Source organism: Notothenia coriiceps, unplaced genomic scaffold (genome assembly GCF_000735185.1).
Source record: "Notothenia coriiceps isolate Sejong01 unplaced genomic scaffold, NC01 NC01_scaffold00026612, whole genome shotgun sequence".
Taxonomy (NCBI): domain Eukaryota; kingdom Metazoa; phylum Chordata; class Actinopteri; order Perciformes; family Nototheniidae; genus Notothenia; species Notothenia coriiceps.
Genome location: NW_011359313.1, coordinates 183,606 through 206,627, shown reverse-complemented (window position 1 = coordinate 206,627; position 23,022 = coordinate 183,606). Strand labels below are relative to the sequence as shown.

At 43.0% G+C, this 23,022-nt stretch overlaps 1 protein-coding gene across 1 annotated transcript in view; it reads left to right on the top strand.

Moving 5' to 3' along the window:
- Positions 1-22,772, top strand: part of otogl (otogelin-like) — a 26,158-nt gene extending 3,386 nt beyond the window's left edge. Inside the window, exons 8-58 of the mRNA XM_010784874.1 lie at positions 423-544; positions 730-935; positions 1,494-1,618; positions 1,985-2,091; positions 2,289-2,395; positions 2,512-2,637; positions 2,727-2,835; positions 2,919-2,965; positions 3,514-3,659; positions 3,763-3,889; positions 4,422-4,593; positions 4,697-4,821; positions 5,410-5,619; positions 5,877-6,027; positions 6,172-6,246; positions 6,501-6,544; positions 6,781-6,946; positions 7,460-7,567; positions 7,812-7,950; positions 8,711-8,869; positions 9,023-9,130; positions 9,261-9,380; positions 9,583-9,699; positions 10,821-10,977; positions 11,177-11,203; positions 11,329-11,508; positions 11,600-11,878; positions 11,976-12,093; positions 12,187-12,266; positions 12,771-13,639; positions 14,125-14,302; positions 14,439-14,581; positions 14,893-14,916; positions 15,042-15,134; positions 15,228-15,417; positions 15,932-16,149; positions 16,411-16,552; positions 16,653-16,838; positions 16,973-17,185; positions 17,418-17,522; positions 17,638-17,745; positions 17,878-17,979; positions 18,626-18,730; positions 18,884-18,924; positions 19,034-19,097; positions 19,183-19,361; positions 19,537-19,641; positions 19,715-19,834; positions 20,346-20,391; positions 21,915-21,994; positions 22,105-22,772. Coding sequence (XP_010783176.1) covers positions 423-544; positions 730-935; positions 1,494-1,618; positions 1,985-2,091; positions 2,289-2,395; positions 2,512-2,637; positions 2,727-2,835; positions 2,919-2,965; positions 3,514-3,659; positions 3,763-3,889; positions 4,422-4,593; positions 4,697-4,821; positions 5,410-5,619; positions 5,877-6,027; positions 6,172-6,246; positions 6,501-6,544; positions 6,781-6,946; positions 7,460-7,567; positions 7,812-7,950; positions 8,711-8,869; positions 9,023-9,130; positions 9,261-9,380; positions 9,583-9,699; positions 10,821-10,977; positions 11,177-11,203; positions 11,329-11,508; positions 11,600-11,878; positions 11,976-12,093; positions 12,187-12,266; positions 12,771-13,639; positions 14,125-14,302; positions 14,439-14,581; positions 14,893-14,916; positions 15,042-15,134; positions 15,228-15,417; positions 15,932-16,149; positions 16,411-16,552; positions 16,653-16,838; positions 16,973-17,185; positions 17,418-17,522; positions 17,638-17,745; positions 17,878-17,979; positions 18,626-18,730; positions 18,884-18,924; positions 19,034-19,097; positions 19,183-19,361; positions 19,537-19,641; positions 19,715-19,834; positions 20,346-20,391; positions 21,915-21,994; positions 22,105-22,305 — 7,269 coding nt within the window. The 3' untranslated portion in view covers positions 22,306-22,772. The remainder of the gene's footprint in view (positions 1-422; positions 545-729; positions 936-1,493; positions 1,619-1,984; positions 2,092-2,288; positions 2,396-2,511; positions 2,638-2,726; positions 2,836-2,918; positions 2,966-3,513; positions 3,660-3,762; positions 3,890-4,421; positions 4,594-4,696; positions 4,822-5,409; positions 5,620-5,876; positions 6,028-6,171; positions 6,247-6,500; positions 6,545-6,780; positions 6,947-7,459; positions 7,568-7,811; positions 7,951-8,710; positions 8,870-9,022; positions 9,131-9,260; positions 9,381-9,582; positions 9,700-10,820; positions 10,978-11,176; positions 11,204-11,328; positions 11,509-11,599; positions 11,879-11,975; positions 12,094-12,186; positions 12,267-12,770; positions 13,640-14,124; positions 14,303-14,438; positions 14,582-14,892; positions 14,917-15,041; positions 15,135-15,227; positions 15,418-15,931; positions 16,150-16,410; positions 16,553-16,652; positions 16,839-16,972; positions 17,186-17,417; positions 17,523-17,637; positions 17,746-17,877; positions 17,980-18,625; positions 18,731-18,883; positions 18,925-19,033; positions 19,098-19,182; positions 19,362-19,536; positions 19,642-19,714; positions 19,835-20,345; positions 20,392-21,914; positions 21,995-22,104) is intronic.
- Positions 22,773-23,022: the final 250 nt, after the last annotated feature.

Genomic DNA, 23,022 nt, shown 5'->3' with positions numbered 1-23,022 from the left:
GCATCGCTAACACTCAGAGCTAACCTGTACTGGAGAGCATGTGTGTGAAGAAGCAGCAAATAAAAAGGAACTCACCTTGTGGTATAACCGGCAAGAGAGAAAGCCTTTGAGCTTGAGCGCATGAGCTCAGTCCCCTCCTTTTTTTTTTTATCAATTTTTTTTTTTAAAGCTTTATACCCAAATCAGCACTTTTGAAACAGGAAGTGAAATAGAGGGATATGAGGCATGGCTAGAATGGGTGATCTGTTTGGTATTTTGAGCAAAACACTTCATAGACATGTTTTTTATATTTTTGTATATATCTGAGACCGATGCTATTGCCTAAAAATAGCATGATAGGTGACCTTTAATGGATCATTATTCCAGTTCCTAATTCCTCTGTGACCCTTTCATTCTCTTCCATGGTTTTTACATGTCCTCAGGTCCACAACAGCAGAGTGTGTGACGGAAGTGTGTATTCATGCCCCAGAGCTCTCAGTCTGTTCTTCCCAAATGAGGAGGAGATCCACATCTCTGGATATCAGGTCCACCAGGGAGGCCGCAGGTGCGTGTGTGTGCATGGGTTTCATTTTTGCTGTAAGAAAAGTTCAGATAGATTTTCAGACTATTCAATAAAAACTTCTTGCTGAAACCATAAGAAAATATATATAGTATTTCACACCATCACCATTATGATTTTCACGAAGTTTACTTTCTCTGACTCTGCCACGTGTGTCTCTTTAATCTCAGGTTGAGTCTCCCTCACACTGTGGGCGGTGTTTTTATTGAGCGACTGGCAGATTATCTTCTGGTGAAGAGTGTGTTTGGCTTCTCTTTGGCCTGGGATGGAGGCTCGGGGGTCTACCTGAAGATGAGCGAGGAGCACCAGGGGGCTCCCTGTGGTCTGTGTGGAAACTTCAACCATCTTTCCGGGGATGATCTCACCACATCCCGTGGTAAGACCGGCCTGACCGGCCCCCTCATCCTCTTATTCCTTCACTCAGCACCAACAATAACCTCAATTACTATGATTATACACTCAGCACTGATTCTTGCCAATTATTGTAGCGCTGGGACCTGAAGAGACCAAAGTGAAAGGATAGGGGAGAACTGATAGTTCTGATTTCAATGGCTGGAAGGAGCAATAACTCTTCCTCAAATGAGTGGAAATATGAACTGCTGTCCCCCACTTGTTGTAGCAGAAAGCTGTCCCGTAGAGTGAGGAAGAGCTCCCAGGAAGAGAGTAACAAGTAGAAGGGATCCGACCGTAAACATAGTATTGCCATGGTGCATCTATAAACAAAGGGTTTTGATCAGATTTCCTCTTGTTTGATGACAATAAAGATGTATGTCGATTCACCATGTCTTTCCTATTGTTATTTGTATACATGGTTAAATAGTACATAAACTGTACAGTGTCTTGTGAATGTGCTTTACTATTCATCTTTTGTTTGTGCTTTTGCCGTTCGTGTGATGAACATACATACTGAATATGTGGTGGATGTGTTTTTTAGGCATTCGGACAGACGAGCCTGCAGTGTTTGCTAACAGCTGGGCAGTGGACCTGCCTCATGAGAGAGCCTGTCCCTCAGTAGACAGTGACTTCAATGGGCCCTGCCACTCTGAGTCAGACATGGATGTAAGACCTCATAAAAGCAATGTTTATACTCGGTATTACTATTTCACTCAATTGTGTGTTACCACAGTAAACCAATATTTTGTACCAGATAGCAGATACTATCTAAGTTAGCTTTTTCATGATTATATCTTAAAGGGTAACCTTGGTACTTTTTAACTTGGACACTTTTCTCCCATGTTTCTTTTTTTGTGAAACTACCGTAGTCACTTCACTACTCAAGTTACCCTTTACAAAAAACTGGCATCTCTGTTAAGGTTGAAAGGGCTTGGTCCTTTGTTTATTTGTTTGTTCTGCTGTTCTTTTTTTGTGTATAATGTTATGTGCTTTAAATTCCCATCATACTTTATTTACTGGGAATGTCTGCAGGATGCCATAGAGAAATGCACTGCACTTTTCTTCTTCCCGTTCCTGTCCTGTCATGAAAACATTGACCCAAATCCCTTTGTGGCCAGCTGTGTGTCTGACCTCTGCATGTAAGTAAAAACTCTCACTATTGATTATTCAACTTTTCATCACCCTCTCTTCTACGTTATCCATGTAATCACAGTTAACAGAGTAAACCTCTCGTCACTAGGAAAACGATATGCTTCAGTTGTTGAGACTGAAAAAACAATAAATGCAGTTTCCCCAAAAACTTTTCATGTCTGCTTGATTCCTCTTCTTTTTTCAGATCTGATGACGAGGAAACATTTTGTCGAGCGTTGGTTGAGTACACCCGAGCCTGCTCACATGTTGGATATCCAGTCAGAGAGTGGAGGGACAGTTTCCCTTCTTGTAGTAAGTTACTACTGCAGCACAAAATGCATTCATATTAGATGTACACATTATTCCATGCTCATATCCTGTAATCTGTCTTTGTGTAACTCAGGTACTGTATGTTTGTTTGTTTGTAGATGATGGCTGTGAGGAGAGTTTTGTCTATAGAGACTGTATCAGTTGCTGTCCACCCACCTGTACATTTGAGAAAGAGTGCCTGGGAACCAACTTGCATTGTCTGGACGGCTGCTACTGCCCAGATGGTATTTAATTATCTTCCTAAATGTCAGCCTAATTATGTCTACTTGACTGACCTCTGAACTTACTATAGTTGCAATGCTCTTTCCCACAGGTCTTATCCTACAAAATGGAACGTGTATCGCTGTCTCTCAGTGTCCATGTGTTTACCATGGCACGTCATATGTACAAGGACATGTACTTCAACAAGGATGTAGTGTTTGGTAAGTGTGGACATGTGATTTGCAAATAGCATATACTGTAGCTTTGGTAGTGTGCCCTTAACCTACTGAATGTTCTTTGTTAGCGTGTGCATGGGAGGAGTGTGGAACTGCACCGAGAACAACTGCACAGGTGAGTTTCTGCTTTCAGAACAGTTACTATAAAGAAAAAATGAATATAATTATTAAGGCGAGACACTACATCCAAAAAACATTGTTTTACCATGTTCTTTCAGACAAGTGCAACGAAAACTAATACACATTAAGTTGTTCATTTTATGACACTTTATCTTTCAGCATCTGTAGATTTCTCCTAAATTCCCCAAACAAGTCAGCATTAGATAACGCCTCACTTGCATATTTAAAAGTAACATTTAAGAACAAAAACAATAATAATAATTGTCCTCACGTTTATGTTCAACCTCAATCCAATTTAAGAGCACTCACATATATTCTGAGGATTCAAACATAGTTAAAGAAGGAGTTTATTTCTATAATTCATAGCTTAATTTATGCAACATGTTATGCCTAATGTGAAAATAGATTTTTGTATGGCTGTTGACAGTATGTGAAATGTCTTTATGTTAGTAATGCTTCCAACATTTCCTGCTGATATCTATTAGTTTACTGTATATTTGACCATAATAACTCTTAAGTACCTTACCTCTTGTCCCTTCTCAGTGGAGTGTTCGGTGGTAGGTGACATGTTTGTGACCACATTTGATGGTAGGATGTTTCTCCAGCCGGGGACGTGTCAGTACGTCCTGGCAAAGAGCCGCAGCGGCAGCAGGTTCTCAGTCACGCTGCAGTATACTACCTGTTCAGAGGTAGAGTGCATGATTACTTGCATAACAACATGCTCAGAGACTTACCAATGATGCCGTTTCCTTTCTACATTGATGTAACCGTATGGTGTGTGTGTGTCTACAGCACCAGGTGTGTATTCAGTCGGTGACAGTGGTGTTGGATGAAGATGTGAGTCGTCAGATCACTTTGACCAGAGAGGGGGAGGTGATCATCGGTGTCAACCCGGTGCCTGTCCTGCCCTATATCGATGGTAGGAAATCACCAAATCTCTTTGATACACCAAATGCAGTCAGATCAAACTGAAATAACGTCTTTTATACTTTAATGAAACATAATTATTGTCCGTATCTTCTTTTATAGTAATTTCCTCATGTGTTTGATGCAGTGTTCAGTTAGTTTATAAAAAAGTATGACTGTGTTCGTAAAACTCTTTTCAAGACGATGACGAGATGGTCCTTAAACCCTTTTTTAGCTCCAATTTGTTTTTTAAAACATCTATTTTTTATTTGTGTTGACAGAAAATAGAGGATGAAATATTTTAGCCTTTAATTATTGGAATGCAGCAAACTGGTGTCCTGTGCTGCGTGCCTCCAATAAGGACGTCAAGTGGATTTTTTTTTTACTGAAATGCTCAAACTTTTAATCAATTTAAACTTGACTGAAAGGAGCATGAGGTACTATAAATATAATTAAAATGCTCAACGATTCAGGACTTTAAATTAATAAAATGTCCAACAATATGAACACTAGTTGGATGTTTATTTGATGGTTTGCAGATGCAGTGAATGTGCGGAAGCTGACCTCAGTGTTTACACAGCTGAAGGCAGGGATTGGTCTGAGGATGCATTACGATGGTCGAGGGGGGCGGGTCTACCTCCAGCTGGAAAGCCAATGGCATGGACATACACTGGGACTATGTGGAACCTTCAATGGAAATCTACGAGATGACTTCCTGTGAGCAAGTGCTTTCCATTTATAGATCAATATTGAAAATGTCACTTTACCTGACTATGTTTGTCTGTTTGTGTACATATGTGTGTGTGTACATTGTGTGTAGGTCCCCTGCAGGGATGATAGAGGGCACTCCTCAGCTTCATGCAAATGCTTGGAAGGTTTCATCTGCCTGTGTCGCTCCAGTCAACCTGCCAATCATAGACCCATGTGAAATGAACCAGCATAATGGTAACAATGACTTAATCTGTTCTCATATTATTTTGGACGTAGGCCAACCTGTCATTTATGTCTTTAATTTAATGGAAAATGGAAAGGGTGAGGGTTGGCATGAAATCTACCAAGCTACAGAATGTAGCTTTTTACTGTTACCTGTTTTGACATTGTTGTAAATGGTGTTTGATGCGGTTGCACAGTGTCGGGTTGAGAGTTGCCTGCCTTCTCTCAAAAATAATGGCACTAGATAAGACTCAGGTTGTGGTGCTCAAAGCAGCAAAAATACAGGATTTTCTTTATACAAAATTAAATCTACCAACAAATCTCTCGTTCATGAGTAGAAGCGTGTGAGTAGTCTTTTTCAGGGGGGTAATAGGCATGTGGAAGTATCCTTAGATAAGATACTGAACCCTAAATTGCTCCTTTAGGCCAACAGAGTAGAGGGGCTTTTTCACAGCTGATAAATCCACCACTCTGCAACTCACAGCCAAACAATCTGACTGATATTGAGAGATATACTGGTTTTAATTGCAGGGTATCACGTTTGTTCAGACTAAACTTTCAAATGTGTTAAACAGGGTTGTGTGTGTGTATGTATTCTAGTATTCTATGCATCCCAGTGTGAGGTGCTCATGGGGAGCGTGTTTGCCCCATGTCATGGCTACATCAGTCCAAACATCTTCCAGCAGCAGTGCCGCTACCAGGCCTGTCGTTGTGGGAGCAGCTGTCTGTGCACAGCACTGGCTCACTACGCCTACCTCTGCTCCAAACACGGCGTCAACGTTGACTTAGGATCACACGTCTCTGAATGCGGTCAGTATTTGGGTTGCTTTTATCCATACTGTTTGAAAACAAAATTGAATGTATGACCCAAAATAGTCTAAAGGAATCAGAAAACGTTATTGCCCATCACTTTTTTGTTTGGTGTGTTCAAAATGTGCCTTACTCTGTGTGTGTGTGTGTGTGTGTGTGTGTGTGTGTGTGTGTGTGTGTGTGTGTGTGTGTGTGTGTGTGTGTGTGTGTGTGTGTGTGTGTGTGTGTGTGAGATACAGGACTGGTGTGTCTTGGAGGAATGCTGTACCACTCTTGTGTGTCGTCTTGCGGGCGGGACTGCCGTGCTCTCTCGAGCACGGAGACGTGTGACCCTAACGACTGTGCCGAGGGGTGTGGCTGTCCAGCTGGCAGTTACCATGATGATGTGCGGCAGCGCTGTGTGCAACTGTAAGACTTCATTAATCTTCCTAACAATAGTCATCAATTTCTATTCGGCAGCACATCACACATAAACAGTACAGGCAAACACTCCCACAGAAATCACAGGCTTTATGTCATGTAATTAAAATAATGTTGTGATTTTCTCCACAGGTCTCACTGTCACTGTTACTCTATGGGTGGGGTGTCACAGCCAGGGGAGGTGACCTTCAGCGCCTCTGGCCCCTGGTGAGTCACAGCTGGCCTTAACTTCTACCAAAAAGTTTTTGAAAACTCACTTTGGGCTGCTTTCTTGGGTGCAGTGCACACAGTGTGACATCCTCTCTCACACACACTGTCAGATGCACTCGAGAAAGCAATCACAGCCTAAGTGATTGTCAAATGAGACCTAGAGCACTTTAACTAACCTTGTGTTTGATAACATTAACCGCTTTCCCAAACCCTCACCTCTGTTTTTTCTCCCTTCCTGTCTCCTCTATCAGCCTGTGCAGAAATGGGAAGATGGAGTGTGTGCCAGAGGAAAAAGGTAACCCCCTCCTTCCCTTCAGTCCCTGCTCTCGTTCTTTCTAAACAACAAAGTGCCGTTTCAGTCTGTGTCCCTCTTGCTGAAATCAAGAGTCTTATGTCTGTGGTTGTAGCTTGTTTCCCATGACTAACTGTTTGATGTTTAAGGTGATTGTGGCATTGATTTTGTTCTGTGTGTGTGTGTGTGTGCGTGCGTGCGTGCGTGCGTGTGTGTGTGTGCGTGCGTGCCTATTACAGAGGAAGATAGTGTAGAGGTCGGAGAGTGTCCAGAGGGGAAAGTGTACCACAGCTGCACCGAGCAGAGAGGAGGGGTAGCGTGTGCACCAACTTGCCGTAACCTGATGTTGAACCTCACCTGCCCTCCCAACACACCGTGTGTCCCTGGCTGTGTCTGCCCTCCAGGGTAACACAGGCACCTGCTGGTCTCCAATATTCATGTGTATTTCTGTTTTTCAAGACATAAAAAATCATTTTTTAAGCCCATTTGGTAAAAAATTCACTTACGCTTTTGGTTGATTTCCTACCTTCCAGAGGTTTCAGCCTATCTCTTCTTTTCAATATAAAAATCTATTTGCAGATTGTTTAAGCCAGAGGCTGTCTGGAAGATAGTCAGGATTAATTTGTAATCAATGGGTAGAACTACAGGTTTAATGTTTTCAAGATGTACTGATTCAAGGTAGACTGACTGAGCATGCACACACAGTACTGTATACTTTTGTCAGTTGCAGATTAAAAACCTCCATCATGGCCACCTTGACAATATCTAGGGGAAGGTTATCTTATTTACTTTCCACACCTATAATTCCCAACTGTATTCAAAATCTACATTTCAAGTAACATTGATGTTTTACTGACAGAACTGTTAAGATCACTTACTGCATTATGGGTTATTAATGTTAACGTTTTTCCTATGAAGGCTAGTGATGCACCACAGTGAATGCTACTACCCAGAGAACTGCCCATGTGCCTGGCTGGGCCTTGAATACCTGCCTGGAGAAAATGTGGAAACACCATGTTACAAATGGTACACACCTTTAATTTACTCCCCATGTGAATTCGCCATAACTAGAAAAAGAGTGAGCCAATTATTGTGTTACTTCAATAAGTACATATGATTTTTCATCCAGGATTATCAGTCAAAGTCAAAAGTCAAAATGAAAGTCAAAATGATAACTACTTTGTAACAGCCTGTATCTCAGGACATAACATTGTATCTTCCTTATTTCTTTTGACTCTTCTCATGTTTGTCCATCTGTCCGTCTCCTCAGTGTGTGTCACCGTGGCTATTTTAACTGCAGCTACTCACCATGTCCAGCTGTGTGTACTGTCTACAGCGACAGACACTACCACACCTTCGATGGCCTTGAGTACGACTACCACTCTGACTGTCAGGTCTATCTGCTCAAAGTGAGTCGATTGTGTGTGTGTGTGTGTGTGTGTGTGTGTGTGTGTGTGTGTGTGTGTGTGTGTGTGCGTGCGTGCGTGCGTGCGTGCGTGCGTGCGTGCGTGCGTGCGTGTGTGTGTATGAGTACAGTGTTGCATGTGTAAATTAGGGTGTACAATGATATAATTGACTTCACACATTTATAGATTCAGTTTGTGCACATGAAGATAATCAGGTGGTGATGTCAAAGAAGATGGTATGTGTTTGAGTTTAAGGGAGGAGCCTACTCTGGGTTTCCCGGTAATGACTGATTTGGATCTGGGGCAAAATGTTGGAAGAGAGAGTTGTGTTTAATTAGAGCAGATTAAGGTGCACCATGGTAATGCTAGCAGACCTTGTGCAAAGCCGGAGCGGCACAAAGAGACCAGTGTTCACTTCAAACCCCAGGACTCCTGCGCTCCCAGGGATATAGAATTAGAATTAGCAGAACAGACATTCCTATCAGACCCAACAGGCCGCCGGCCACCGCGCAGACCTGAACATAATGGAGGTCAGGGCTGTGTCTTAATAGCCTAGAGTTGCTTCCTTTTCTTGTCACCTCTCATACATCCTGATGACACTGTTTCCTCATTGAACAGGTAGAATCAAATTTCAAGTTTGAATCTACCATGTGGTCATAAGATATTATATTTCTGGCTGCTGTGTTTGTAGGAATTAAATGAGAGGATCTGAGGAGACTTTCTTCCATCCAAAGAGTAATATTGTCTCTTCTCCTGTCACCAGAGCCTAGGAGAAACCGAGGTGTCCATTGTTGCCCAAAACAAAGACTGCTATGAGAGCGGCATTGTGTGCATGAAAATACTGGTCGTTCACGTGGGACTCACCAAGATCTACTTCACCGACAACTCTGGCAACCCTGTACGGTCTCGATTTACCTATCAAGCTGTGTTCATGTTTCTCTTCTTTTACTCTCTTAGATATATATAAGAAACATATTCAAATATATCCAGTGATTCCTTCGGCTAATATGAATTTACCTTGTTTTTCCTGTCTTAGAGCCCGTCCTCTGTTGTAGGACGCGGTTCAGAATTTGAGCTTTGGAATGCCGGCTACTACACTGTGGTCCACTTCTCCAGTCAGGACCTGACCATCCTCTGGGACCGCAAGACTACTGTACACATCAGAGCTGGACCCCGCTGGAAGGTCCGGACAAGGAGTACATCTTGCAAAATAAAACATTTGTTGTGTCCTTTACCTTAGGTATATTTATGTGATCTGGTATTAGGAATTGAAATTGGAAACATGGCTCAATGTTTATTATTTCACCATTTAGGGCCTACTCAGTGGACTATGTGGAAACTTTGACAGTGTGACAGTGAATGACATGACCACATCCAGCCACATGGAAGTCAATAATGCCCAGACCTTTGGAGACAGCTGGTCCCTGGGACAGGTGAGAATCTGTCCTCTTCTCCATTGATTTTTCCCTTGCCCTCTTCACTCTTTCCCTTTGAGTATCTCCCACTCACTCTTACTTTTTAGCCCTCTGTTGCTCCTGTAATTTATAAGTGCTGGTCTCCCTCGAGGCCACTGTGATATTTAAGAGTAATCAGACACTCGATCACCTATTGTGTGTGTGTTTTGTGTGTTTTTAGTGTGAAAGTGACCATGTAGTTGAGCGACCGTGCGAAGGCGATTTAGGCAGACAGCCGTACGCCAAGAGGGAGTGTGCTCTTCTCTACAGCGATGTCTTTGCACCTTGTCACAATGTGGTGAGTCCCATTTAAGTGATGCACACACACACACACCACACACACACACACACACACACACACACACACACACACACACACACACACACACACACACATGTCCATAAAGAGTGCGCTATGGAAAGGTTATCTTGCTTGCACCAGGGGAGTAGGGGTTGGTAGGGTTATGGGAAAAGACTCCTAACTGATGGCAGCAAATACCTTGTTCCTCATAGATGAATACTAATTACCAAACCAGATCCAAGGCTAACCACACACACACAAAAAGTAACACACACCTACTGCATAGGTTGTATTACACTATTGTAATTCTCTATGTGGCCAGTAGATGGAGCTGTGTATATACCATAGTACAGGGGCCAGCTCACAAAAGCTGTAGCCAAAGATAAACACTTTCATTCACTTCTTCTGGCGTTCTTCACTTTCGATAGAGATAAACACAATGGACACAAGAACTAATAACATTACTTTTTCAAATGTCTTTGTTGTCAGCTGTGTTACAATTATAGTTTTTTAAATAATTCGATTTTTAGTGGTTTATTGTTCAGACTCTTAACTACTGTGTGCAATGCTGTTCTGTATTAAAATATGTCATTACAGCTTCTTCTGATTTGTAATACTGCGTGTCCTTATCCAAACTTTTGAAATGTATGCCTAATTGTCACCTTGCCCAGAGACTACAGAGGAAAAATAGCTTTTTGGCTCTATCTGGCATTATGACACAATGTCTCATTATTACTTTGTTTCTTCTAAAATAAACAAAATGAAAGAACAAATTGACGTTTTGATGGGATGAAAGGGTCTGTTTCAGTCCGTTACAGTGTCATTAACACAGAGGCACAGCTAACCTTTGGACGGACCAACTCATAGCTGATGCGTTTTGTCTGTGTGTCATGGAGCTCATCTGATCCGCTCTGCACCAGAGGTTGACCCACATTCCTTTGTCCTGATATCTCATCACTCTTCCACTGTCTGAATTATTGAAAACGACTCACCCCCTGAACAGTTTCCCCCAGCGAAATTGACCTGCTTCCTTCTATGATTGTTTTTGTGTGTATAAACAGTATGTGTCTGTGTGTGTTTTTTATGAACCATGTATACATACTGTGCACACCCTCCAGGTGGACGTTGCCTGGTTCTACAGGAACTGCCTGACAGACACTTGCAATTGTAACCGTGGGGGAGACTGCGAGTGTTTCTGTACGTCCATCGCTGCATATGCACACAAATGCTGTCAACAGGGGGTCACTATACACTGGAGATCGCCCTCTGTCTGTCGTGAGTACACACACACACACACACACACACACACACACACATGCTCATAGCACTCTGTGTTGGTCAGAGATGTGACCCCTGCTAACCTCTTTGACCCAATTTCACCAGTCCCTGTTTTCAAAAAGTTACATCTTCTTAATCACATGTTATGTCAGAGCTGATTAAATGCTTTTTAACTTCTGAACTTGCTCTCTTTCAGCTTACGATTGTGAATACTATAATCAAGGTATGTTTGAGTGATGAGTATATGTTTTCTGAGAGCTTTTTTGTTCGTTTATCTTTTCTGAACCTTACACACTGCTAGCTTGACACCAGAGTAATTTCCCCACTGTTTCTCGTGCTTCTCCACAGAGCTAGGCGATGGCCCATTTTCCTTGGTGAGTGCTGTTTATAACGACACCATGTTCGGAGTGAACCGCACCAGCAGCTCAGTGTTTCCTCTGGTGAGAGAGAGGCCGGGGCAGCTGCCGGCTCCAGGCTTACTCTTCAACTTCATGATCACAGCCGGTTTGCAGAAGGACAAAACATCACGTGAGCAACCACATTTACACAGCAACACTGTACCACGTCTCGTTTTTTTGTACATGTTGGGTACATGAACCAACACGTCTTATATTCACAGGTGTTCCTGTGGTGTCACTGGAGTCTGCAGAAAGGCCCAACTATTTCCTTGTGGTGTCGGGACGCAGCCGTCTTCAGTTGGAGCAGTGGAGTCGAGGGCCAGAGTTTAATCGCAGAGCAACCTTTATCCAGCACCAGGGGCTGTTTCTGCCAGGTCACACCTCCTTCGAGGTTGTCAGCCAACCTGGAACCTTTCTGATACTGACACGCACTGCTGCACGGGCTCAGAGATACGACACCTCCGAGGGGTTCAAAGCCAGCAGCAGCTTCACACTGGAGGGTCAGGAACACATGCATATACCTAACACGAACACACACATTTTCTCCACTATCACACAGAAACTAACTAATTATGTGTTCTCCCTCCCCTCTGGTAGAGAGCAGTTTTGTGATACCTTATCGTATGATGTGTGAGTGGCGCTACCAGTCCTGTGCGAGCCCTTGTGTCCACACGTGCAGTGACCCAGATGCCACGCGCTGCCATTTCCTGCCTCCGTAAGAAGCTTTGCTCATTAAAAGCACCCATTAAATGCTACCAACATAGTCAATGCTTAGCTCAGTTTCTGAGACTGTTTCTGTATGTTGCAGTGTGGAGGGCTGCTTCCCGCGTTGTCCCAAAAACATGGTCCTTGATGAAGTCACGAGGAGATGTGTCTACATAGAGGACTGTGAGTAGGACAGATTCTTTTTTTAAATGTCATTAAAATTCACAACATGTATTATTCAGGGTTCCCAAAGATACCCGAGAACCTTGAAAGTCTGTGAAGTTTTTAAGAAAAAAAGTCCTGAAAGTTTTTGAAAAAGGACAAAAATAGAAATGGGTCATTCAAAGAGCTTGAATTAAAATTATTTTTACAAGAACAAAAATGTAAGTTATTTTGACTTTTTCTCTTTTATTAAACACACGGCACAGTTAAAACAATCAAGCCTTTTTCTATTTTGAATTGTTGTCTGTGAGTATTTCTTAAAGCCTGCAAGTTTTACAAAACAAATTCTCAATTGTGTAACAGTAATAAACGTCATCCTTGTCTCAAACAAAGTTATATTGGGTGCCTAGAAAAATCGTTGAATTATATTTTTAAGAAGGTGTGGAAACCCTGAATGGTTTACATCAATCTTTTTATTTCAATATATTGAAACTATGTATTGAGCATATTATTCTTCTCTACCAGGTGTGTCTCTTCCCCCAACTCCGACACCTTTTGCATATGTGACGCGGTCCAACAGAACCACCACAGAACAACCAACAACCACAACAACCCCTACCACTACTACTACAACTGCAAGACCCACAACCACTACTACCCCCACAACCACCTCCACTACCACAACCACTACAACTACAACCACCACCAGAGCAACAACTACCTCCTCAACTACAGTCATGCCCACCACCACCCCTCCCACTACTCCCAGTACAACAGAGCGTGTCACCACTCCACTGACCACGCCTCCATCAACAACTCCTCCTGCTCCTCCCACTACTATTTTTTCGCCCACTCTCACTCCCACAACCCCATCAGAGACGACCACTCACAGCACTACCATGACAACCCCTCCCCAAACTACGGTAGCCACAGAGGTCACTACACCCACCACCACGGAGGCTACTACAGTCCCCATGACTCCTATTCCTCCAGCCCCCACTACTCCTACGTCTTCCACTCCAACCTCCAAAACCGTTACCACGCCATCGCTATCATCCCTAGTAACTTCCCCCCCACCCCCTCCAACATCCCCCTCTACAGAGCCGCAACCCACTACAGCCGCCACAACCGCCCCCACCTCCGTCCCTGAAACAGCCCTGGAAACTACAACCACTCCTCAGACTACACCTGCCGATACAACAATCGCGATAGAGACCACCAGCCCAACAGAACCCTCAACTGTTGTTATGACAACCACAGCACCGCTTCCTACAACCATCGAGCTCACGACTGAGCCGATAACCACAGAAATAATCCCAAGCCCCGAAACCTCTCCTGTGAGGGAGGAGGCAACAACCACACATCCCTTCCTCCTGCCCACCACCGCCTGCACAGTGAGTGTTGCTGTTGTTGTTAAAGCTCAGAACAGAGCCAAAAACACACCTTCCTTAAATCTGATATGAAGTAAAATTTTTGAATGTTTTTGTTTATCAATAATAAAAAAGAATAATAAATGTATTCATATAGCACATTTATAACAAAAGATAAAGCTAAAAAGTTAATGAACTCAATGACAACACTACACGTTTCTAAAACAGATATAACAACTTTTTCTTTTTTAAACATATATTAAACAAATATAATAACCATTTTTTTTTTTTAAAGGTAAATTTGTATGTAATGCGTCTTCCAAAAAGAGATAGGGTCTAACTCTTGCAATATTTCTAACATTTACTTGGAAATTAATCTTTAAAAAGACACTTGCACAAGAAATGTAGCACCGGTTATAAAAGAGTCATGTGATTGTAAATATTACTACAAACACTATGTTGTGAGATGTTTATATTATTAATATGCATATTATGATCTCTCTCTGCAGCCTCCCTACTCGTACCGCATCGATGACTGTGCAGAGCTGATCTGTTTCAACGGAGATCTGCTGCTTCACAACTCGTCTCTACACTGTCGCTCCAACACCACCCAGCCCCAGTGCAGTCTGGTGGGCATGCCCCTGCTCATCAACACAGACCCCTGCTGTCCACAGTGGCAGTGCCCCTGTAAGATATGTTGTTTGTAATAAAACCCGTTTTTTCCAGTGATTGAGTTAAGCCATATATAGTGGTTTCAATCCATAATTTATTGCAATGATCTTTGTATGTTGCATGTTTATTTATACAATTTTCCCTTTGCCAGGTCGCTGCACCGTAATGTCAGACCTGCGTGTTATCACATTCGATGGCAACAACGTGGCTTTGTATGATAACGGCTCCTACATCTTGGTTAACCTGCCCAGAGAGACTATTATTGGCACTGTGGAGAAATGTCCGACCAGCCAGGTAACATCTAGAGTTTACAAGGTCCCTCTGAGAACTGAGACCTCTGTCAAGGCCATTTCGATACATTGAAAATGATGAATGTACAGTATAACCCCCATGTGATTTGCATCCGCTCACACATTTAAAGGGGTTCTTTTTGGCTCATGCTTAACACTTCCACCAATTTCTATAGAAATCTGGCCAGTAGTTCTTCTGTAATCCTGACAAACAAACTTAACCAATTACATTAATTCCTTGGCAGAGGTAATGGTAGTATGAACTCTTTGAAAGGACATCTTACATTTTTTGTGAAATATTTGTTTCCTTTGTAGAGTGTAAACTCCATCAGACGAACCGTGAGTACAGCCTCTTTCCCCACTATAATTCCCTTCAATTGCATTTGCATCAATATCCAAATCTGTTATTTTTTTAAGGAATATTATCTTGTACCATTACATTAGTTAATTTGTTTCGCCTTCAGAGTCCTACAGGTGGAACATCCGGTCTGTGTTTTAAGAAGCTCAACATTACTACCGCCTCATACAGAATTATAATCAACAGGCTCGATCGCAAGGTCAGTTTCTACAACTAACTTGCAGTCAGGGGTTCAACTTATACCACACAAATAATGTGGTTCTTGTATGCTGATGTGTCCTGCTGTCTCCAGGTGACAGTGAACTACAGACCTGCTAGACTTCCATTCTCTCGTCATGCTCTCTATGTGGAGGACACAGGCAGCATGTACCTGATCCACACACCTGGAGGGGTCAGCATACAGTGGTATCACAGCACTGGTATCATGGTGCTGCAGTACATCGCTACTCATAATGCATCTGTGCCCACTCGTGGCCTGTGTGGTGAGTCCACACAAACACACACACACACACACACACACACACACACACACACACACCAGCTTTGACTACATCATCACCAGTCTCATTTATCTAAGTGCCTGCTATCAGCACCTAAAGGCCTAATGCCTAACAGCAACATCACTTTGACTTGAGTCATTATAGGATATGACAATTTGAAATGTTGAGGGCCATTTGGTGTGATTAAAGGGATAGTTTAGATTGTTTGAAATGGGGTCGAATCTGGTACTTATCCAAATACCTACAGTAGATAAAGGTTGGCACCAGCTTGGAGAAACAGACAGGAGTACAGGCTTGAAAAATAAAGCATTGTACATTGCTGCTGTGGGCCAGGGCAGCAGAAACAAACATGGATAAGAACCTTCATAAATTGAATCAAATCTAATCTACTATATACCCCGCTTAAATACCTCAGAACTATCTCTTTATGCGGTTTAAAACACACATCATGTCACTCCACTTATTATAACTCTAACACACACACATGTGACGTCAGGTTGCTGCGATGGGAACCCTGAAGATGACCTGAGGCTGCCCAATGGTACGGTGGTCAGAGAGGTGGGGGACATGGTGCTCTTCCTGCAGGCCTGGAGGGTCCACACCACGGATGAAACCGAACACACACGCAGGGTCGGAGACAACTGCACCATTGGGGACTGCTCCAACTGCCTCTCCATGCTCCACCAGAGAGCCTTTGTGCCATGCCACAGCAAGGTAGCTACAGTATACACACAGCATTTACAAGCCTGTTAAGTTACTTTGCCATGAAGTCAGTACTGAAAAGTTAATGGATTGATGAGTTGAAGACGAAGAATGACAACAAATTTGACAATTTAGTTACATTTTTTCAACAAAAATTCACAACAATCTTTGGTTGAAGCTCCACAAAGGTTTTTTTCCTCAATATGTTTTTTATCATTGGGAAATGTATTTGACATATCCCTGCATGATTTTGGTTTGTTTGTCTGTCTGCAGGTCTCTCCGGAGCAGTTCTGCGACATCATGTGGGCGGGGGACCTTCACTACAAGGATCACCAGTGTGACTTTCTGGCGGCGTACGTTGCGGTCTGCTACACACATCAAGTCTGCATCAGCTGGAGACGACACAACTTCTGCCGTAAGGAGACGCAGGCGAAGAAATGACACACACGTACGCAGATGTACTCATTTGTATTTTTCATTTGTTCTTGTAATGCTAAGTGCCTGTAATCCTGTAGCATTGCGGTGTCCCCCTGGTAAGGAGTACCAGCCCTGTGTGAGCACCTGCGCCAGCCGCACCTGTGTGAACAGAGAGTACTACGAGGAGACCACCTGCTCCTTCATCAGAGAGGAGTGTGTGTGCCGCGGTGGAACCATCCTGCACCGCGCTGACTCCCCTTACTGTGTAACTGAGGACCGCTGTGGTGAGTGATAGAGTAATTACATGCCTTTGTGATGAAAACCGCACTGTCGGAGAGACTGAATTAGTTTTTGACTGTGCCTTATATTACTCCCAGACTCAATTACTGTGTAATTTACTTGGTCCTGCTGTATCCAGTATGCACAGATAATGAGGGTAACCCCCGGGCCCCTGGTGAGGAGTGGAATGGCTCTGCTCGCGGCTGCTGTCTGTACAGGTGCATGGAGAATGGCTCTGTGGTGGCTGTGGAGCCAGACTGCCACTCTGTCCCCACCCCGCTGTGTGAGAGGGAGGGGGAGTATGTCCTGGATGTGCTGGAAGAAGGAGCCTGCTGCCCCAAGAAGATCTGCGGTGAGTCCAAATACTTAGTTCTGGTGATTGCATTCAAGTAAGATGGTTTAATTTTTTCCCATAATTACGCCTACAAGTCCCACCCTTTTATAGTTATGTTATTATTCTGATGATGGTTTACCAATTTTGTAGCTAACCTGTATACTTCTAAATACAAGACGATAAGATAATACAATTTCAGTGAGCATATGACTCATTACATTTCCTTTTTTTTCTACTTCGCTACTGTCAGAGTGCAACATGACCATCTGTGACAGCGACGCTCCACCTTGTGATAACGGGAACCAGCTAGTGATTGGTTACAGCGCTCTGTCCTGCTGCCCTGAGTACAGATGTGGTAAAATCAAACTTTCTCTTTTCATTCCTGCAAAGTGTTTAAACATGTTGTATACTCTTTTTCAATGTGAATTTTAACTTGAACTAAACATGTTTCTGGGACTGGTCTTTCTTAGAGTGTGACCCCATGGCCTGTCCTCCCGTGTCGGCCCCCAACTGCAGGGAAGATCAGTTCTTAGTGGAGGTCAGAGGATCCAGATCCTGCTGTTACTCTTACCTGTGTGGTAAGTTTTAATTGTGTTTCACAGGTCAGTCTGTGGTGTGAGGTTGGACATCTGTTATGTCTCCATTCTTGGCACCTCCATCAATTACAGCAACACAACTGAATGTATTGCTTGTGTTTTCTGTCTGAGCAGTGTGTGAGTCATGTATTGAACCCATTCCAACGTGTTCACATGGAGAAATTCTGGCTGTGGATCTAAACACAACCAACAGTTGCTGCCCGCAGTACCATTGTGGTAAGTGTTAGGGAAATAATTCTCCTAGACTCCTAGATATGACATTTGTGGGGGAAACTTCTGTGTAGCAATGCAGTGGGAGTCACCGACTCATGAAGGAGACACGGGAAGAGCAGGAGCTTTGATCTCAAACACTGATGGTTTATGTAGGAGGTTCGGCCGGAGGATTCACATCACAAGTCACAGCAGTCACGGTCTGACTGCACGGGAGAGTTGCCACGTCATTTCTGGAGCGCCTCTCTCTCGTTAGCCCATTTAACTGGTTTCACAGAGAGTAATCAACATATTTGAGAAGATAGCCTAAACAGTTGGGAACACTGAGCTACTTGCGTCTGACACTTATGGCCTCGAAGATTTCACACCTTGGAGTCCACAAACACTGAGAAGGAAGTGTCCCAGTGTACCCACAACAATAAACCATCTGTGACCTAGGGTTGCCCGGTCACAGAATGGGAACAACAACATTATGGCTGAAGCAGCCTATCTCCTTAAAGGACATAACAGACGTCAGGGTTGGTCATGCACGTCATATCTAGGAGTCTAGGACAATTATTTCCCTAACAGTAAGCGTGTGAGTGTGTGTTTATTTGTGTTTTTATGTCTGTGTCTTCAAAGGCATTTTTATATTTTGTTCAATGTATTGCAGTGTGTGATGTCAACCTGTGCCCTGAATCATCTGTGACCTGTGCACCTGGTCTTACTTTGGTTCAAACTGCTGTCCCGGGACATTGCTGCCCGCGGCACCACTGCGGTACACACTCAAAAACACTCATACATACAGATACATCATTTTTTTGCTGGTGTGTGTTGAGTTGATACTTTGACTAATCTCAGAAGTTGATATGCATGTCACATACTTCCACAAACATCAAGCCACCTCTAACTTCCACTCTGTCTCTCCCAGAATGCCAATGTGGGGACAGCTCTCTCCCCATCTGTCAGGTGGTAAGTCAGCAAAAAAGCTGCATTACAAGTCAATGTCTAATCAAGTCTTTGCTATAAGGGAGAAAAAGTGAGCAAATTCTGTTGAGTCAGCCCTCTGTTTTACTTTCAGGGGGAAGTGTCTGTCGAGGTTTCAGATGGAAGCCCTAACTGTGGCTGTCCTCAGCATACATGCCGTATGTGTAACACCCGACTAGTGTGACAATTGATGCTGTAGACATTGTTTCATCCACGATACTCACTTTCCATTTTTGTTTATAGAGAAGGACGAGGTGTGTCTTTTCCAAGGGGTTACAGTGCTGGGCCCAGGCCAGTCTCTGGTTCAGTACTTCGAAGGAGAATTGTGTTACACCGTCCACTGCCTGCATCAGATAGATCCAGACTCTGGCTTCTACGCCATGGAAATAACATCCGTCAACTGCACCCAAAAATGTGGGCCAGTATGTATCCTACATATTACAACATTTTGAGATTTTTGATTGATCACATAGTCTTTGTGAGGGGCATTTTTCTGATTAAATATATTTTTACTGGAGCTTATAGAACATGCCCCATCCACTTGTCTTCCTTTTTTGCATGTTGTACTCACCCTTTTACGTTTGCATCATCTTAAAGCACCAGGTGTATACAACATCTACGGACCCTCATGTGTGCTGCGGCTCCTGTAAAAATGTCTCCTGTACTTTCACCAACGAAAATGGGACAACAGAGCTTTTCGCTGTAAGAACAAACAGATCCATGTGTGCTCAACGCTCCACTTTCTGAGCAGTACTGAGCCTGATTGTGTGTGCAGGCAGGGAGTTCCTGGGTGGAGAACTGCACCCGCTACGACTGCATGGAGACAGCAGTGGGAGCCGTGATACTGGCCTCTGGGGTGGTCTGCCCGCCTTTCAATGACACAGAGTGTATTCAGGTCAGGACCTCTAACTGTGCTACAGTGTATATCCCAACTCATGGTTGGACTTTTGAAGCCAATTGTTGTTTACATTCAAGGCAAGGCAAGTTTATTTATATAGCTTTCAACACAAGGCAATTCAAAGTGCTTTACAAAAATTGAAGACATTAAGAGCATGTAGATAGGTTTAGTCTGAACCTATCTAATGCGCCATTATAGGTTTTACATAATTGAAATAATTTTATGAAATATAATACAAATTCAAGTATCAGAATTGAACATTCCCTTCTAACATTTTATTTTTTTCTCTGACAGAGCAGTTGACAGCAATTTATTTATTTACTTTCAACTATTGTCAAAATAAAGGTTCATCTTCTTCTTCTTCTTCTTCTTCTTCTGCCAGTTATAGCTGTAGGACTATGGATTGGTGCACCTGTATTATGGATTGTATTGTGTATTTTGGACTCTTGTGTCCCTGTAATTGTGTTTCCCATTAACTGTAGTTCCTCGTCTTACTCTGTTCTTGCAGAATGGCGGTGTGGTTCAGAGCTATGTGGACGGTTGCTGCAGGACATGTGAGTCTCCACATTTATTTGATGCTTCCGGTAATGCTTTGAGCTTTCAATCAGAGGGGTGAGCGCCTTGTTGCCTGGCAGTGGATGGGCTTGTTGGCTGAGTGGTTGGGGGTGTGGCCTGTTGTAGAAGGGTGGAGATACAGCCTGTTTTTGGCCCGTCTCAATTCATTTCCGAGTTTGTCCCAACATTTTCTGTTTTTTCAGCAGCACAGCTGAGAAAAAAATAATATTTGTTAAAAAAATATGAAATATAATTTGGGACCTGTGAACTGTTTGATTTGTCTTTATTAAAAGGATAAGGAGTAATAGGATATTGCTAGCTGGTGTGAATTGAAGCTTTAATGAACATGCAGCGGTGATGTTTTCTCTCTCTGTGGATTTGGGATTGCAGCCTCGCCCGCTTGCCTGCTTTTGCAGCGACCTTGCAGTTCTGCCAATCAGGGCGCTCCACAGTGAGTGTTTTAACAATGAGGATGCGCGATGGTGCAGGGGTTAGAGTTTGCCCTGCTGAGCCGCTCTTTGTAGTACATCAAATGACTGAGTTCCTTGGCCAGCTGCCCGGTGTGGACCAAAAGAGAAAAATAAATCCATGTGCATGCCAGCTGCACTGATTCCATCCTCTGTGTGTTTGTGTGTGACGCTGAACTGTGTTTTCTGAACCAAACGTAACCTTGTGTGTGTTCTCATGACGTTCTTTGAACCCGGCGGATGCGATCCCGACGATGCTCCCAGGTGCTGGAGTGGGTGTTTTACCATTTACCGTTAATCCTGTAACCCCCACTGGTAGTACTAACTGTGACACAGGTACCACCATCTTGCACTATCCAATTTACAATAATTATTTGGAAACTCAGTGACTCATCCACTTGCACTTTCAAGCTTTGTGTGAATGTGAGTCTATTTTTACAATTGCTTTCACATTTTTTCCTCTCTCTGGTTAACTTCCAAATCACACTACACATGAACATCTAACCTTGCACACATCTCTAGTGTGAAACCGTACATCAGACAATATGCAATGTTAAATATACTAGAGAGCTTCACCATATCAAAGTGTTAACAACAGTTGTGAAACAAAATAAGCCGTCTAGTAAATTCATTGTATGCATTAATACATTCCAGCCCTATACACAATCCCTTTAACCATCTTTGATTGGCTTTAAAGTAAGGTTAAGTTTAGGTCAATAGCCAATAGGAGAGCCGGATCTCTGCTGCGAGAACTATGCCCCCCGTTACCCACCTGTCAATCAAAAAAAGCTCCTACTGCTGGGCAACAAAGAGCCCTGCTCAATAGGCCTTTCAGGGCTGTGTGAGTGACAGATCTCTGCAGTAAAATGATCAGTGTGTTTGTGTGTGACAATATGTTTAACAGTGTGTGTGTGAGCATTTCTTTGTGTACGTTTGAACTTGCATCTTCATGTTTTCTGCTGTCAAATGGTATGTCCTTGTTGGTAATATTATTCCTCTGAAAGTATTGTGTGTCTATCTGTATACATCTTATTTGTGTGTGAACATGTGTGTAGGTAAAGAGGATGGTAAGACATGCAAACGTGTGGCCATTCGAACTACCATTAGAAAAGATGACTGCAGGAGCAATGCGCCGGTGAGAGAAGAGAGCATGCTTACTTATTTAGGAGGCCGACTCAAAATGTTTAAAACATTGTACGAATATTATGCATTGCTCTATATGTCATCAGCTTCCTTCGTTTACAGGTAACAGTCTATTCTTGTGATGGGAAATGCCCGTCTGCCACCATCTTCAACTTTAACATCAACAGCCACGCCCGGTTCTGTAAGTGCTGCCGAGAGAGTGGACTACAAACTCGCTCTGTTACGCTGTACTGCTCTCGCAACGCCACAGTGGTGGACTACAACTTCCAGGAGCCTCTGGACTGCTCCTGCCAGTGGAACTAAAAACAAGGCCATGCAGAAAAGTGAACGAAAGCTTAAAGAATGTATGAATAGAGGGATGAAATCTTTTTAAAGTACTGATAAAGAAGCAAACCAGCCATTTTTCATTTAATTTGTCACTATAGTACACTTTATTACACTGACCATGAGTTGTAGTTTTGAAAATAACTGATATTAGTTGGGAGGTAGTTTTCAAGTTTCTTTAAGACCTGCTGTGCCAACCAAGTCAGCTTGCTACTGTAGTGCTTAGCCTTGATGTATATGAACAATTAATATCATGTTGACACATATTTTGTTGCATTTTTTTTATATCCTTTGTCGGGTTCAAATAGTACTCTGGTGTGCCTTGGAAGATACATTTAGCCTTTGTAAAAAATTAAAGTTATGCCAGGGATTGTTTTGTTAGAAAAGTTTAATGAGTTCCTGAAATGTGACCTTTGCGCTCTTTGTAGTTTCTGTATTTTGAAGTAAAATAGGGGAATAAAAGGTTTAACAGTGTCTTTTTGTGAATTATTGAAACATTGTCTGCCATCTTGACCTGAAATGTGTCCTTTTTATGCACTCTTTGGGTTTCTCATTCTCAAACCCTTCTTAAAAGCTCATACTCATCCTGATTCAGCATCTGTGGTGCTGACATGTGTTTGTGTTTTCCCTCGAAGAGGTTATTGCTGTGTGGGAGTCCCCTCTTCATAACAGAACCCCTTAGTGGACTCAGCTCTT